The sequence below is a fragment of the Erpetoichthys calabaricus genome, chromosome 5 (genome assembly GCF_900747795.2).
Source record: "Erpetoichthys calabaricus chromosome 5, fErpCal1.3, whole genome shotgun sequence".
NCBI lineage: Eukaryota > Metazoa > Chordata > Cladistia > Polypteriformes > Polypteridae > Erpetoichthys > Erpetoichthys calabaricus.
Window position 1 is genome coordinate 208,061,111 of NC_041398.2, and position 13,313 is coordinate 208,074,423.

The 13,313-nt window shown below is 40.8% G+C and overlaps 1 protein-coding gene across 1 annotated transcript in view; it reads right to left on the bottom strand.

The window, feature by feature from the left end:
* Positions 1 to 11,866: 11,866 nt before the first annotated feature.
* psat1 (phosphoserine aminotransferase 1) overlaps positions 11,867 to 13,313 on the bottom strand; it is a 28,654-nt gene continuing 27,207 nt past the window's right edge. The window contains exon 9 of the mRNA XM_028802441.2: positions 11,867 to 12,460. Coding sequence (XP_028658274.2) covers positions 12,343 to 12,460 — 118 coding nt within the window. The 3' untranslated portion in view covers positions 11,867 to 12,342. The remainder of the gene's footprint in view (positions 12,461 to 13,313) is intronic.

A 13,313-nucleotide genomic window follows, 5' to 3' on the forward strand; every position in this document is an offset into this window, starting at 1 on the left:
ACTGCACCTGCATCATCATGTCATCTTTATTTACTACTTAAATATATACTGATCAGGCACAACATTTAAAACCACCTCCATAATATTGTGCTGGCCCCCCTCGTACTGCCAAAACAGCTCTGACCTGTTCAGGCATGGACCCCACCTCTGATGGTGTCCTGTGGTATCTGGCACAAAGACGTTAGCAACAGATCCCTTAAGTTGTGAAGTGAGGCCTTCATTGATTGGACTTGTTTTTCCAGTACATCCCACTGATTCTTAATTGGACAGAGATCTGGGGAATTTGGAGGCCAAGTCAATACCTCAAACTCTTTGTCATGTTCCTCAAACCATTCTGAACAATGTTTGCAGTGTGACAGGGCACATTGTCCTGCTTAAAGATGCCACTGCCATCAGGGAATACAATTGTCATGAAAGAGTATACGTTGTTTGCAGCAGTTATTAAGTAGGTGATACGTGTCAAACTAACATCCAAATGAATGCCTGGACCCAAGGTTTCCCAGCAGAACATTGCCCACAGCCTCACACTGCCTCTGCTGGCTTGCCTTATTCCCATAGTACATCCTGCTGCCCATCCTTCCCCAGGTAAATGATGCCCGCCCACCCATTCAGCCGTCCACATGATCTAAAAGAACATTAGAATAATCTGGACGAGAACAAGCTATTCAGTTTAACAAAGCTTGCCAGTCCTATCTACTTAGCATCTGTGGAATATTTAAAAAAAATAAAACTCACATGGCAAGTGGTATAACAAACTCTCTGATGCTCATAGCTAAATTAGTATGTTTTTTAACTATTTTTAATAAATACCCAAAATTGTCTTTACCAGACAGACTTAGTAATGTACTGTATTTAGATCATTCACTGAAAAAAGTATATGTATTGTTACCTTAAATTTAGTAATATAGCTTCCTTTTGCATACCAAATAAATTTTAACTGAATGGTAGGCAGTATGGTGACACGCTGTGCAGTATTATGGACAAACAACGTTCAGATCTAGAACAGTTTTGACTTTGAACATCCTCCTGTGTTTGTGGTGGTAACTTTAACTATGTTTCTTCCAGAGACTCTAGTTTTCTCCTGCAGCTGTCAGGACATTTAAAAATGTATTTGGTCTCGTCCATTGCGAGAGATGGACGTCTGAAGCGGAGCTCCGTTAGCAGCGGTGTTATTTCTTATATTATTTCCTTATTATCCTGAGATATCCTGTATTTATCCAACCCGAGGGTTCTACTACAGTATATATAAACATGGTTGGCATGAAAGGGGCTCAGAAAGAAATGGAAAAGAAAACTAATGCTGCATCCAAGCCCAGACCGACAAGTCCAAGTTCAAGCTCAAGGTATGGCCTTTCAGAGACTGACCTTGAACAGATGGGTGAAAGCCCAGACTCCTCGGGACCACAGTCCACAGTATCGTCTCCAGTTAATAGCGAAATGGGGAGCGAATGTGTGAGTGATGCAGGTCACGGTAGCTCGTCGATTGGAGAAGAGATCATTTGAAACTGGAAAAGGCCTTGCAGTCCGCGCTTTCATGTACTCCATGCAAGCTGAGAACATCGGCTGTAATAGAGCCTGCTGCTTCACCTACGGTGCTCGAAAGCAGAAATGATCTGTCCGAACTGAAGGTGATGATCGTTGAGCTCAAGCAAGAGATAAAGAATGATGTAAAGAAAAGCGAGAAGGCAAGTGAGAAGCTGCGGCGGGAGCTTCAAGAGCTGCGGCATTATAATAAAGACACGGAGAAACGTGTATATATCCGCTTTGAGGCGGCCTTTAATGGTATGCTGGATAAAACTGAGGAGCACATTCAGGAAAATGCGTCTAAACTGAGCACACTTGCCAATCAGGTGGAGGATGTTAAGCAGGCATTCACGACTCAAATTGAAATAGCCGAAAATCTAGCATCCACTGCTGATGGAAAAGCAACAGCTGCCAGTTCCGAATGCAAAAAACTTGGAGACAGACTTGCTGCTCTGGAAGATGGAAGCAGAAGGAATAATATTAGAATTGAAAGTCTACCTGAGAATCGTGAAAGTCCAAACCCAGTGAAATTCGCAGCTGAACTATTCTCTAAAATAATTGGAGAGGACTTTAAATCAGATACCGAGATAGCAGCAGCTTATCGCATACGCATATCAAATACCTTTAGACCTAGGTCTTTTATTATCCGGTTCGAGAGATTATTATGTAAGCTAGATGTGATGGCACTCCTCAGATGCAAGCAAGAGATTATATTTGAAAATAACCACATTCATATTTTCCCTGATTTCTCTCCAGCAACAGATGCTAAACGTGCAGCCTTCTACAACATTAAACAGCGGTTACGGCAAGCCGATATCAAATACAGCCTCTTGTACCCTGCCAAACTGAAAGTGGATGTTCAAGGCCAATACTACGTCTTCTCCAGCAAGGAGGAAGCAGAAAATGAAATTAAGAAAGCTGATCCCGACACTATTCTGAAACACAATAGTGAGTCGCATCCTGTCATGGCATGGCAAGGAGATATCACCAGCTGTCTGATCCACTTGTAATGGTACGGGTATTATAATTATACATCCTTTTCATTACTCGGACACTTTCTGTTTATGTTTTAATTAAAGTTATAGACGTGTGTGGAAGAAATTAACTTTTTTTTTCTTACTACCCTGAAGGAGACTGTTTAACATCATACCCTTGGTTTATTGTTATTATTGCATTAAGACTTACTATGCTTATCCTGGACCAGTTCCTAACACCATCCCCTGGGTTTATTATCTTATTACTTTAAGATTGCTGAAGATTATATTATATACTAGCCAACCCGCGGTGTACCATACGCCGCATAATCAGGCCGCTTTTTTAATGACTTTTAAGCACAGGGAGAAAATTAACATTTGAAAAATCGGTAATGTAATAAATCGCCAAGAAAAGTAACATTTCATGTGCCCACCCCCAACCCGTCACCTGAGTTGTTTTGCTCTTTGCACAGTCCACATGCACTTGTGAGTCACGTAGACTTTTCATTGTTGTTTGTGGTTTTGGCTGCTTTTCTATATATAATCCACCAAGTCACCCAACCATGGTAGTACCAGGGGGTGGGTGTACAAAGGGCAGGGACGTAATCAGTGCGAGCGGATGACCCGCTAGCCATGTTTTTGAAAGTTTGGCCCTGTGCCTTATTAATTGTCATCGCAAAGGCAAATCTAACAGGAAAATGTCTTCGTCTTAAAGTAAAAGGCTAATTATCCGCGACAAACAAACTGTTTTACACGCTGCATACCAACTCGCGGCGTAGTATATGCTGCATAATCACGCCACTTTTTTAATGTTTTTGAAGCAGAGGGAAAAAAATGAACATTTGCAAAATCCGTAACGCTGCTTTCAGTAAGTACAATGCACACGCGTTTAATTTGTCGGCCACTTTTTGCCAGCCGTCTTTTCTGGTTTGGACCGCTTTTACAGTGTTACCGCTTGTGTATATTAAATCTTGAAATCCTTCGAGTAACTAATTAACTAACTAACACCCACCCACCCAGCTTGTGTGAAAAAATGCACCCGTTCTTTCATCATTTTGTTGCAGCCTATCAAAGACTTGCTGATCATGTTTTCTAGACTCAATATATATTGGCTTTTCACTCAGCGCAAGGGCGCGCATTCATCTCGGATTATTACATCCTGCTAGACTAATCTGCTAAACGGCTGCGTTTGAAAAACCGACTTATCCCGGATGAGTTTCACTGGCATTAATGATTAGGAATCTGGTTGGAACAAAACCCTGCAGCCACAGCGGTTCACCAGGACCGAGTCTGGGAAACACTGCTGAACAGAGACGAAACCAGGGGCGGGCAAAGTAGTTGCAGCTATTGATTATTCAGTGTTGTTTGCCTAGGTGTCTGATCTGCGTTGACTGACATGGCTATTTTCTGCGTATCCCATGGTTGTCTTCCGGCAGTGTGAATGCCTCGAGAGACAGGGCGTCCTTGTGTGGTGAGTTGTTGCAGTTTGTGACCACCTCGCCGACGTTATCCCAATGTTTTGCAAACAAAGCCAACAGCCATGTTGCGAAGTTTGAGAGCAACAGTTTCGTCAATGACATTTTTCCAAAAAAAAAACGACTGATAAAGACAAACAGTTACCTAATGCAGGAATTTCTATAACATTGAAAGAAGTGTTGTTTCCATGAAATACATTTGAAGCTGTAGCCATGGAGGGCAAAAGAATAGTCAACGTGGCTCACAGCTGGATTTGGACAGCAGCATAGACCAAAGCGAGTATGTGTTTGATGAGCTGTTTGAGTTGGCGGAGGGGTAGAGTTTCTGGGCGGGGCTTCGTTGTTCGTTTCCCATGGTTTTCGATGGTGGACGTGGTCAGGTGTCATAACCGAAATGAATAATGAAAAGTCAACGTGGCCCAGAGGTGCATGTGGACTCCTAGCACAGACGAAAGGGACTAATTGGGTGGTCTGTGAGTTTTTGCGTTCGGGCACATGAGCAGGCAGTGTGAATGCCTAGACAGCGAGGGTAGACGCGGGCCGGGGAAAATGGAGTGTTGGTGGGCGGGGAAACGTCTTCCGTGTTCCTGCAGCACCATCTAAGAAGACACATGTTTGTCGCGGGTGCAAATTGCTGTATGTAGCGTGTAAAACAGTTTGCTATGGTGCACGCGGTCGTGCGTCGTAACCGAAAAGTCAACGTGGCTCAGAGGTGTATGTGTACTGTAGGACAGACGAACATAAATGACGGCGTTTTTTCCGAGTCGTCGCGTCCGAGTTGGTGGCCATGGCTCTGCGAGTTGTCGTTGTATCCAATGGTCTTGTCGGCGGCTTAGTGAATCCACACCCCTTCCGGCGTGCTTTCCATGGGTGGCTACTTGTCTTCCGGCTTAGTGAATTATATATATAGATTTTATGCTTATAGTTTGTTAATGATTATATATAATCATAGTTTATTAATGATTATATTTTAGGCATATAGTATTTAGACTATATTGGCAATAGATATCTCTACTTTTTAATCCTAAAACGGCGCTGCGTGGGGGCTTATTTTGCTTTGGACGTGCTCTGTCTCTAGGTATGTCAGAGGACCGAGACTTTGTGAAGTTTGGTCCAGCCTCACGTGGGGAGGCAAAATGGGGGGGTGGGGGAGAGAAAGAGAGCAGGCTATATCTAATCTATCCTTTTAATCCTTATAATTATAACTACCAACGTAACAATAGGCTGCATGGCAATAACTCTTGGGGAAATAGGAAATTAAGGTTAAAGCTGTCTCACTTCCAGTTAAGATTATAAAATGACATCAAAAATTCAGAATCAATATCTCCATGAAGGGACAGTTAACTTTGTGAGCTGGAATGTTAAAGGCCTGAATCACGAATTAAAGAGAAAGAATGTATTCTCTCACCTAACAGGTTCCGGCTGCGAAAAGACTGGACTGGCCAAATGTTCTATTCTAGCTTTACAAAGAAAACTACAGGTGTGGGAATTCTCATACATAGAACAGTCTCATTTTATAGCATCAGATGTAGTATCTGATCTGGAAGGGAGATATGTGATGGTCATGGGCAACTTATTTAACTGTAAAATGATTTTGATAGGGGCGGCACGGTGGCGCAGTGGGTAGCGCTGCTGCCTCGCACTTGGGAGACCTGGGGACCTGGGTTCGCTTCCCGGGTCCTCCCTGCGTGGAGTTTGCATGTTCTCCCCGTGTCTGCGTGGGTTTTCTCCGGGCACTCCGGTTTCCTCCCACAGTCCAAAGACATGCAGGTTAGGTGGATTGGCAATTCTAAATTGGCCCTAGTGTGTGCTTGGTATGTGGGTGTGTTTGTGTGTGTCCTGCGGTGGGTTGGCACCCTGCCCAGGATTGGTTCCCTGCCTTGTGCCCTGTGTTGGCTGGGATTGGCTCCAGCAGACCCCCGTGACCCTGTGTTCGGATTCAGCGGGTTGGAAGATGGATGGATGGATGATTTTGATAAATGTTTATGCACCTAATGTCGATGATAAGGAATTCATACAAAATGTATTTGCATCCATTCCCAGTGTGAACACTCATAAAATTATAATGGCTGGGGATTTTAATTGTGTTTTAAATCCACTCTTAGATACGACTCCTGTCACAGGGGATTGACATCTAACACTGCAAAGACAATTACACAGTTTGTAACTGACCACAACTTATCAGACCCCTGGAGGTTTCTAAACCAAAACTCAAGAACATATTCTTTCTACTCACCAGTACATCATTGCTACTCAAGAATTGACTATTTCTTTATAGATAATAATTTCTTGCCTATGATTAAATCTTGCAAGTATGATGCTATTGTTATTTCCGACCATGCACCTCTAATCTTGGAGCTAAAGTCATTATGCCCCACACACTCACCTTGTAGATGGCATCTTAACCCGCTTCTATTAGCAGACGAGAACTGTACAGAATTTATATCCAAACAAATCAGTTTCTTCCTAAAGACAAATACATCCTCAGAGGTTTCTTCAGGAATACTCTGGGAAACTCTAAAGGCCTTCTTAAGAGGACAGATTATTTCATATCTTTCCCACTGGAATAAATAGAAACCAAGAAAGTATCAGAACTAAAAAGCGAAATTACTAGAATAGATGAAGAACATGCCAGGCTTCCAAGTGAGGCTTTACATAGGAAAAGGCAGGCTCTGCCATCAATTTAGGTATGTTTACAAGCCTTAAGTTTTACCCTGTTGGCCATGCCCTCTCTTTCAGGGGTGGGGGTCAACTTGTTTTTCAATCCTATTTTTTGTAAAAATTGATCGATATGTATGAATGATTACAATAAAATTAATAAAATTATTTTAAAAAAAATGTAATTGTTGTGTCTGCATTAGTGCTATAAAATGGTGTACCATCCAATTGTGATTTCATACTTGGTTCCTTGGGAACACTAAATTGGAAAAAGAAGCTACAGCAAAAGGACAGTTTAACATAATGTGAGAGTGGAAAGGAGGTTATTTTTGTGGGTTCAATCATAGTTGTTGAATTGTGGATTAATATACTTATAGATGGCTTTAAACGATGGTTAGTTATAGCTTATTTTCAAATTAAAAATGTTGAATTAGTCTATTATGATCAAGTCAAACTAAGAAAATAAAATGAAACATTTCTGTTGCATGGTGGCACAGTGGCAGCGCTGCTGCCTCACAGTAGGGAGACCTAGGTTCACTTCCCGGGTCCTCCCTGCGTGGAGTTTGCATGTTCTCCCCATGTCTGCGTGGGTTTCCTCCTACAGTCCAAAGACATGCAGGTTAGGTGCATTGGTGATTCTAAATTGTCCCTAGTGTGTGTGGGTTGCCCGGGGATTTGTTCTTGCCTTGCACCCTGTGCTGGCTAGGATTGGCTCCAGCAGACCCCCCTGATCCTGTTAGGATATAGCGGGTTTGGAAATGACTGACTGACTGACTGACTGATTTCTCTTACAATGTCTTTCAAAATAAAAATGATTTTCCATAAAGAGCAAAAAAAAAAAAATTACAAACGGAAGGGGAGGCTGCAGCCATTAGCTTAGGGATTTAATGGAGTGTTTCATTCTAAATGGAGTATAAAGTAATTTTCTCTTTATTACAACCTATAAAGCAAAAGCTCATTCATGCATTAGGAATACCATGAGAAATATGAATGCAATACACAGCTAGCTTAAATGATGCAGGGTAAAAACTTCCATGTTGTAACATAAGATGTTCATTAACATTGAGAATTACTGTGAAACATGTGAATAAGCAGACCTAAAACAACATTGAGAAAAACACGAAGGAGAATATCAAAATCATTGCTAATTGATCAGCTGCTGGTAGCTCTGCTACAGATTTCTGTTCTGATGTGTGTATTTACTGGAGATTCTGTATTATCTGTTACAGCAGTTATGGTCTTAATACAAATAATATGGCTACACAAGCTGTGATAATACTTACTTCAAGTCTTCCAAAGTTTAAGTAATGTATCCAAAATTAAGCCTGTATATCTTAACTGTAAAATATGTGATAGATCATGAACATTTAGCCATGGTTAAAGTGGTCTGGGTGTATCCTGTAAAGGACTGTTGTGCTTTCCAAAGCCAATTCATATATTATAACCAATGCTAGTGGGACAGACGCAAGCACTCTGACCTTTACTAGATTAGTTTTTAAAAATGTCACAAACAGATAGGCTAACTTAGGCAAAACTAGAAGACAGCCTCAAATCAATACTTTATTCACAATTGTGCCAGTATGTGAAATCAAATATTAAAATGTAATTAAGTACATGCTGTGGGTAACATCTAGTTGCGCAATTCATACCACCCAAACCAAAATAGATTGGTACAAAAATGAATGGCTAAAGAGAATAAATTACCAGGGTGCTTAAAAGTGCACTATGGTTAAAAGAATGTGGACACCCATTGACATTATTGAGTTTGGGTATTTCAGCCATACCCACTGTTAACAGGTGCATAACATCAAGCACATAGCCTTGATTTCCATTCCATTTCCAAGTGATCTCCATTGACAAGTACTGGCAGTAGAATGGGTCATACTGAAGAACTTGGTGACTTTAAATGTGGCACTGTGATAGGATGACACTTTTGCCACAAATTAGTAGAATATATTTCTGCTCTGCTAGATCTGCCCCAGTTAACTCTAAGTGGTATCTATTATTACGACGTGAGAGTGTCCAAGAGCAACAACAGCTCAGCCACAAAGTGGTTAATGACACAAACTTACAGAGTATGGTGGCCAAGTGCTTAAGCACATATCCTATCCTCTGTTTCATCAGTTACAGCAATGTTCCAAATTTCCTCTGGCAGTCTGATGGATGAACATGCTTTTGGAGGATGCCAAGAAAATACAACCTTCTAGACTGCATTATGCCTACTGTAAAGTTAAGTGGAGGAGGGATAATAGTCTGAGGCTGTTTAGGCCCAGAGAAGGGTAATGTTAATGATACAGCATGCAAAGACAATTTAAACAATTGTTTGTGGCAACAGTTTGGGAAGACTCTTATCTGTTCCTGCACAAAGCCATGTCCATAAAGATATGGTTTGACAAGCTTGGTGTGGAGGAACTTGAATAGACTGCACAGAGCCCTGACCTCAATGTTATTGAAGACCTCTGGGATGAACTGGAACACAAACTACAAGTCAGGTTGTCTCATCCAACGTTAGTAGATAGATAGATACTTTATTAATCCCAAGGGGAAATTCACATACTCCAGCAGCAGTATACTGATACAAAAAAACAATATTAAAGAGTAATAAAAATGCAGGTAAAAACAGACAATTACTTTGAATAATGTTAATGTTTACCCCCCCGGGTAGAATTGAAGAGTCGCATAGTTTGGGGGAGGAACGATCTCCTCAGTCTGTCAGTGGAGCAGGACAGTGACAGCAGTCTGTCGCTGAAGCTGCTCTTCTGTCTGGAGATGACACTGTTTAGTGGATGCAGTGTATTCTCCATGATTGATAGGAGCCTGCTGAGCGCCCGTCGCTCCGCCACAGATGTCAAACTGTCCAGCTCCATGTCTACAATAGAGCCTGCTTTCCTCACCAGTTTGTCCAGGCGTGAGGCGTCCTTCTTCTTAATGCTGCCTCCCCAGCACACCACGGCATAGAATAGGGCGCTCATCACAACTGTCTGATAGAACATCTGCAGCATCTTATTGCAGATGTTGAAGGATGCCAGCCTTCTGAGGAACTATAGCCAGCTCTGTCCTGTCTTGCACAGAGAATCAGTATTGGCAGTCCAGTCCAATTTATCATCCAGCTGCACTCCCAGGTACCCTCTGCACACAGTCACCTCTGACAATCACGGGGTCCATGAGGGGCCTGAGCCTCCTAAAATAGTATCTGACCTCACTAATGTTTTTTCAGTGGAATGGGCACAAATTCCCACAGACACACTCCAAAATATTATGGAAAGCCCTCCTGGAAGAGTGGAGGCTATTATAGCTACAAAGGGGGGTGTCAACTCCATATTAATGCCCACGTTTTTTGAATGGGATGTTCAACAAGCTCATATGGCCTTTTGGCCATATCGTGTTTTTCAAACAAATGACTTGGGAGCCACAGTGTAATGGACTTGGTGACGCCCAGGCACAGAATTACTTCAAAGATATTCAGGCATAGTTATATACATAGTTATATAGTACAAATTGATTTATTTGTGACCTGAAACTTGAATATCAAGTAGCCAGGGTTTTTATTTTAAAACTAGCTGTGTAAGCCCGTGCTGTAAAAAGCCTGGGGGCCTAGAAACTTTTGAAATCATCAGAAAAAAAATGAAATGTAGAGGTGTCAGGGAATTGAAAGGAACTACTCTAAGCGTCTCTCTCCTAGGTGGTTTCATTTTGCCAATGTGCTAGCTTTGCTTGTGTATTAGCGGCTAAGCCTGTTTCCTCGGAGGTGGAGCCCTTACTCCAAATCCTCCTCTCACTTCCGGGCCGGACAGACAGACATACACACTTCCACACGTAGACATTTGTATAGAAGTTCTTCAAACTTTGTTTTCTTTACGAAGAACATACATGCACCCAATATACCATACAAGGCCTCACCAGTGCATTGTAAAGCCTAAGAATGACTTACCTTGTCTTGAACTTGACACATTGTGCCACATAACCCAACATCCTATTATCCTTTTTCATTGCTTCTTTGGAAAGTCTGGATATGGACAGTGGCAAGTTCACAATGACTCCTTAGTCATTTTTATCAGGTGTACTTCTAAGTTTCAGAAGCCATAATTACAACATTTTAACTTCCACATACGTTCCTTTAGATTTATTTACATTTTATTTTCCGCTTATTTGCCCAAGCTTAAATTCTGCCTGTATCCATTTGTAATGGTTCTTTTGTTTTAGAATCACCTGCAAAGTTAACCAGCATATTACTAATATTTGCACGAATATCATGTTGAAGTATGTATATACAGTATATCAAAATGAGCAGTGGCATCAACATGGATTCCCAAGGTACACTACTTTCTACAATATATTTAGTTTCACCCTTACTGTTTCTAATATACTGCTCCTCCATGACAATTTACTATTAAAACACTAAAAGAAATGTGTACACTATAAATATAATGTACATAGTGTATTTAAATATATATATTCAGTATATATAAATACACTACCATATATATTTTGAATGCCATGGATGAGAAATGGGCATCCCGGCTAGACAATGGCATGACCTCCTACCAAAATGGAAAGTGCCAGGGAATGGACAAGGAGCAGTTCCATCCTTCATATGTTAGGTGGCAGTGGTCCAGCTAGAAAGAATCCTGAGGACCACTCAATGTACACTTGATGTTATTTTGAAAACACTCTATGAACATCCCGAATTCCAAGGCTTGTTCTAATCAAAAAGGTAATATTTATTAATATTTGGTATTTCCATCCATCCATTTTCCAACCCGCTGAATCCGAACACAGGGTCACGGGGGTCTACTGGAGCCAATCCCAGCCAACACAGGGCACAAGGCAGGAACCAATCCCGGGCAGGGTGCCAACCCACCACAGGACACACACAAACACACCCACACACCAAGCATACACTAGGGCCAATTTAGAATCGCCAATCCACCTAACCTGCATGTCTTTGGACTGTGGGAGGAAACCGGAGCGCCCAGAGGAAAACCACGCAGACACGGGGAGAACATGCAAACTCCACCCAGGGAGGGCCCGGGAAGTGAACCCGGGTCCCTAGGTCTCCCAACTGCGAGGCAGCAGCGCTACCCACTGTGCCACCGTGCCGCCTAAATGGTATTTATATAGTATTATTATGGTTTAGAAGGCCCCCACCCATAATACAACAGTGCTGAAAATGGAGATACATCTCAAAAATAATCTTTCTACAATGGACACATATAGGCTGAACAAATAATGTAGTAACTTTTAATCATTTATTAGTGTTTCATTGTAGTTTCACATTTTAATAAGTGCCACATAAATCACTGCTAGGATACAGTTAGGATAAATCATTACAAAAGAAGTAATAAAAAATACACCATGTACTATTTACAAATTATAAACAATAATTGTTTTGTCAGCAAAAGCAAGAAAAAGTGCTCTACTATTGAAGGTGATAACTGCATAATGTTATCTCTTGAAAACATTGGGGTGAAATGTGAACTATAAAATAACATTAGGAATTGGTCCCTTGTAAAGACAAAAGGTACAAAGGTAAGTTTTCCTATAGCTATATAAAAACTGGCCATCATACCACAGTAATGTACTATATTTTCAAAAGTATCTTCTTAATGAATAGAAGATTATAACACTTGATTTCATTACATTTGGAAATGGGGAATCTATAACATGTTTTGACTCTTGAACACAAGTATTTCATGCAGAACTGAAACTATTTACAACATGCAGTTTTTTCGATGCACCTTCATAAACTCAATCATGTATTCTGCCAATGCTTTTGTTTCTTCCACAGTTACTGCATTGTAAAGTGATGCACGAATACCACCCACTGACCTAGAAAAATAAAGTACAGTATCAGTTAAAGTTCTAAACAGAATGGTCTTTGCTTTCAGAAAATGTAACTGCTTTTATTTAAGTTATTATATCCACAAGGATTCAAGTATTCTCTGCCTTTTCTTTCTAATAACACAAAACTCTTCATTGACATTTTCAGATATTGTTAATTGAAGAACAGCTTCAAATTAAAGGTACCTTTTAGCTTTTACAGTTAGCCCAAGAACAAAAAATCTAGCTGAATTTATGTAAGAAAAAAATGGCAAAAAAATAAATGCTTTTTGCTTAACATTCAAACAGTAGTACATATTCCATGTCATTAGAATATGTTATGATGAGTCTGTTTTCCAAGACAATCTCATTGAACAATATGGACCTGTGATGCATTAGTGTTGTGTGAAAGTGTGCTTGTAAAACAACACAATTTAAATGTGCACAATAAGTAAAAACATAAAAATACAAATGTTTCATTTTTAAAGAAAGTGAATTAATCTGAAGAACCTTGGTCTTTATTCCACCAATTAAGTAAAGATCAAACAGTTACTGACATGGGTAACAGTCAGATAACAGTTCAGCTCAGACTGCCTGTCTTGTATAATATTTCAGTAAGTGGTGGTGCAAGTAGACGCGTGTCAAAAAGGTAAAATGATTGCTGTCAAGTAGAAAAGAAAAGAAAGATGCTAGCACTCTAAGTACTTTTCACAATGCAGCAACTGTCATCCGGGTCAGGGGGAATACGGAAGTAACTAAGCCTTGCACTGTAGTAGCTTACATTAACACAAGGGGTGAGTCAATTGTGTGGATCAGGCACTGTTATTCTACGCTCTCATTCTCAAGCAACAGAAACAAATAT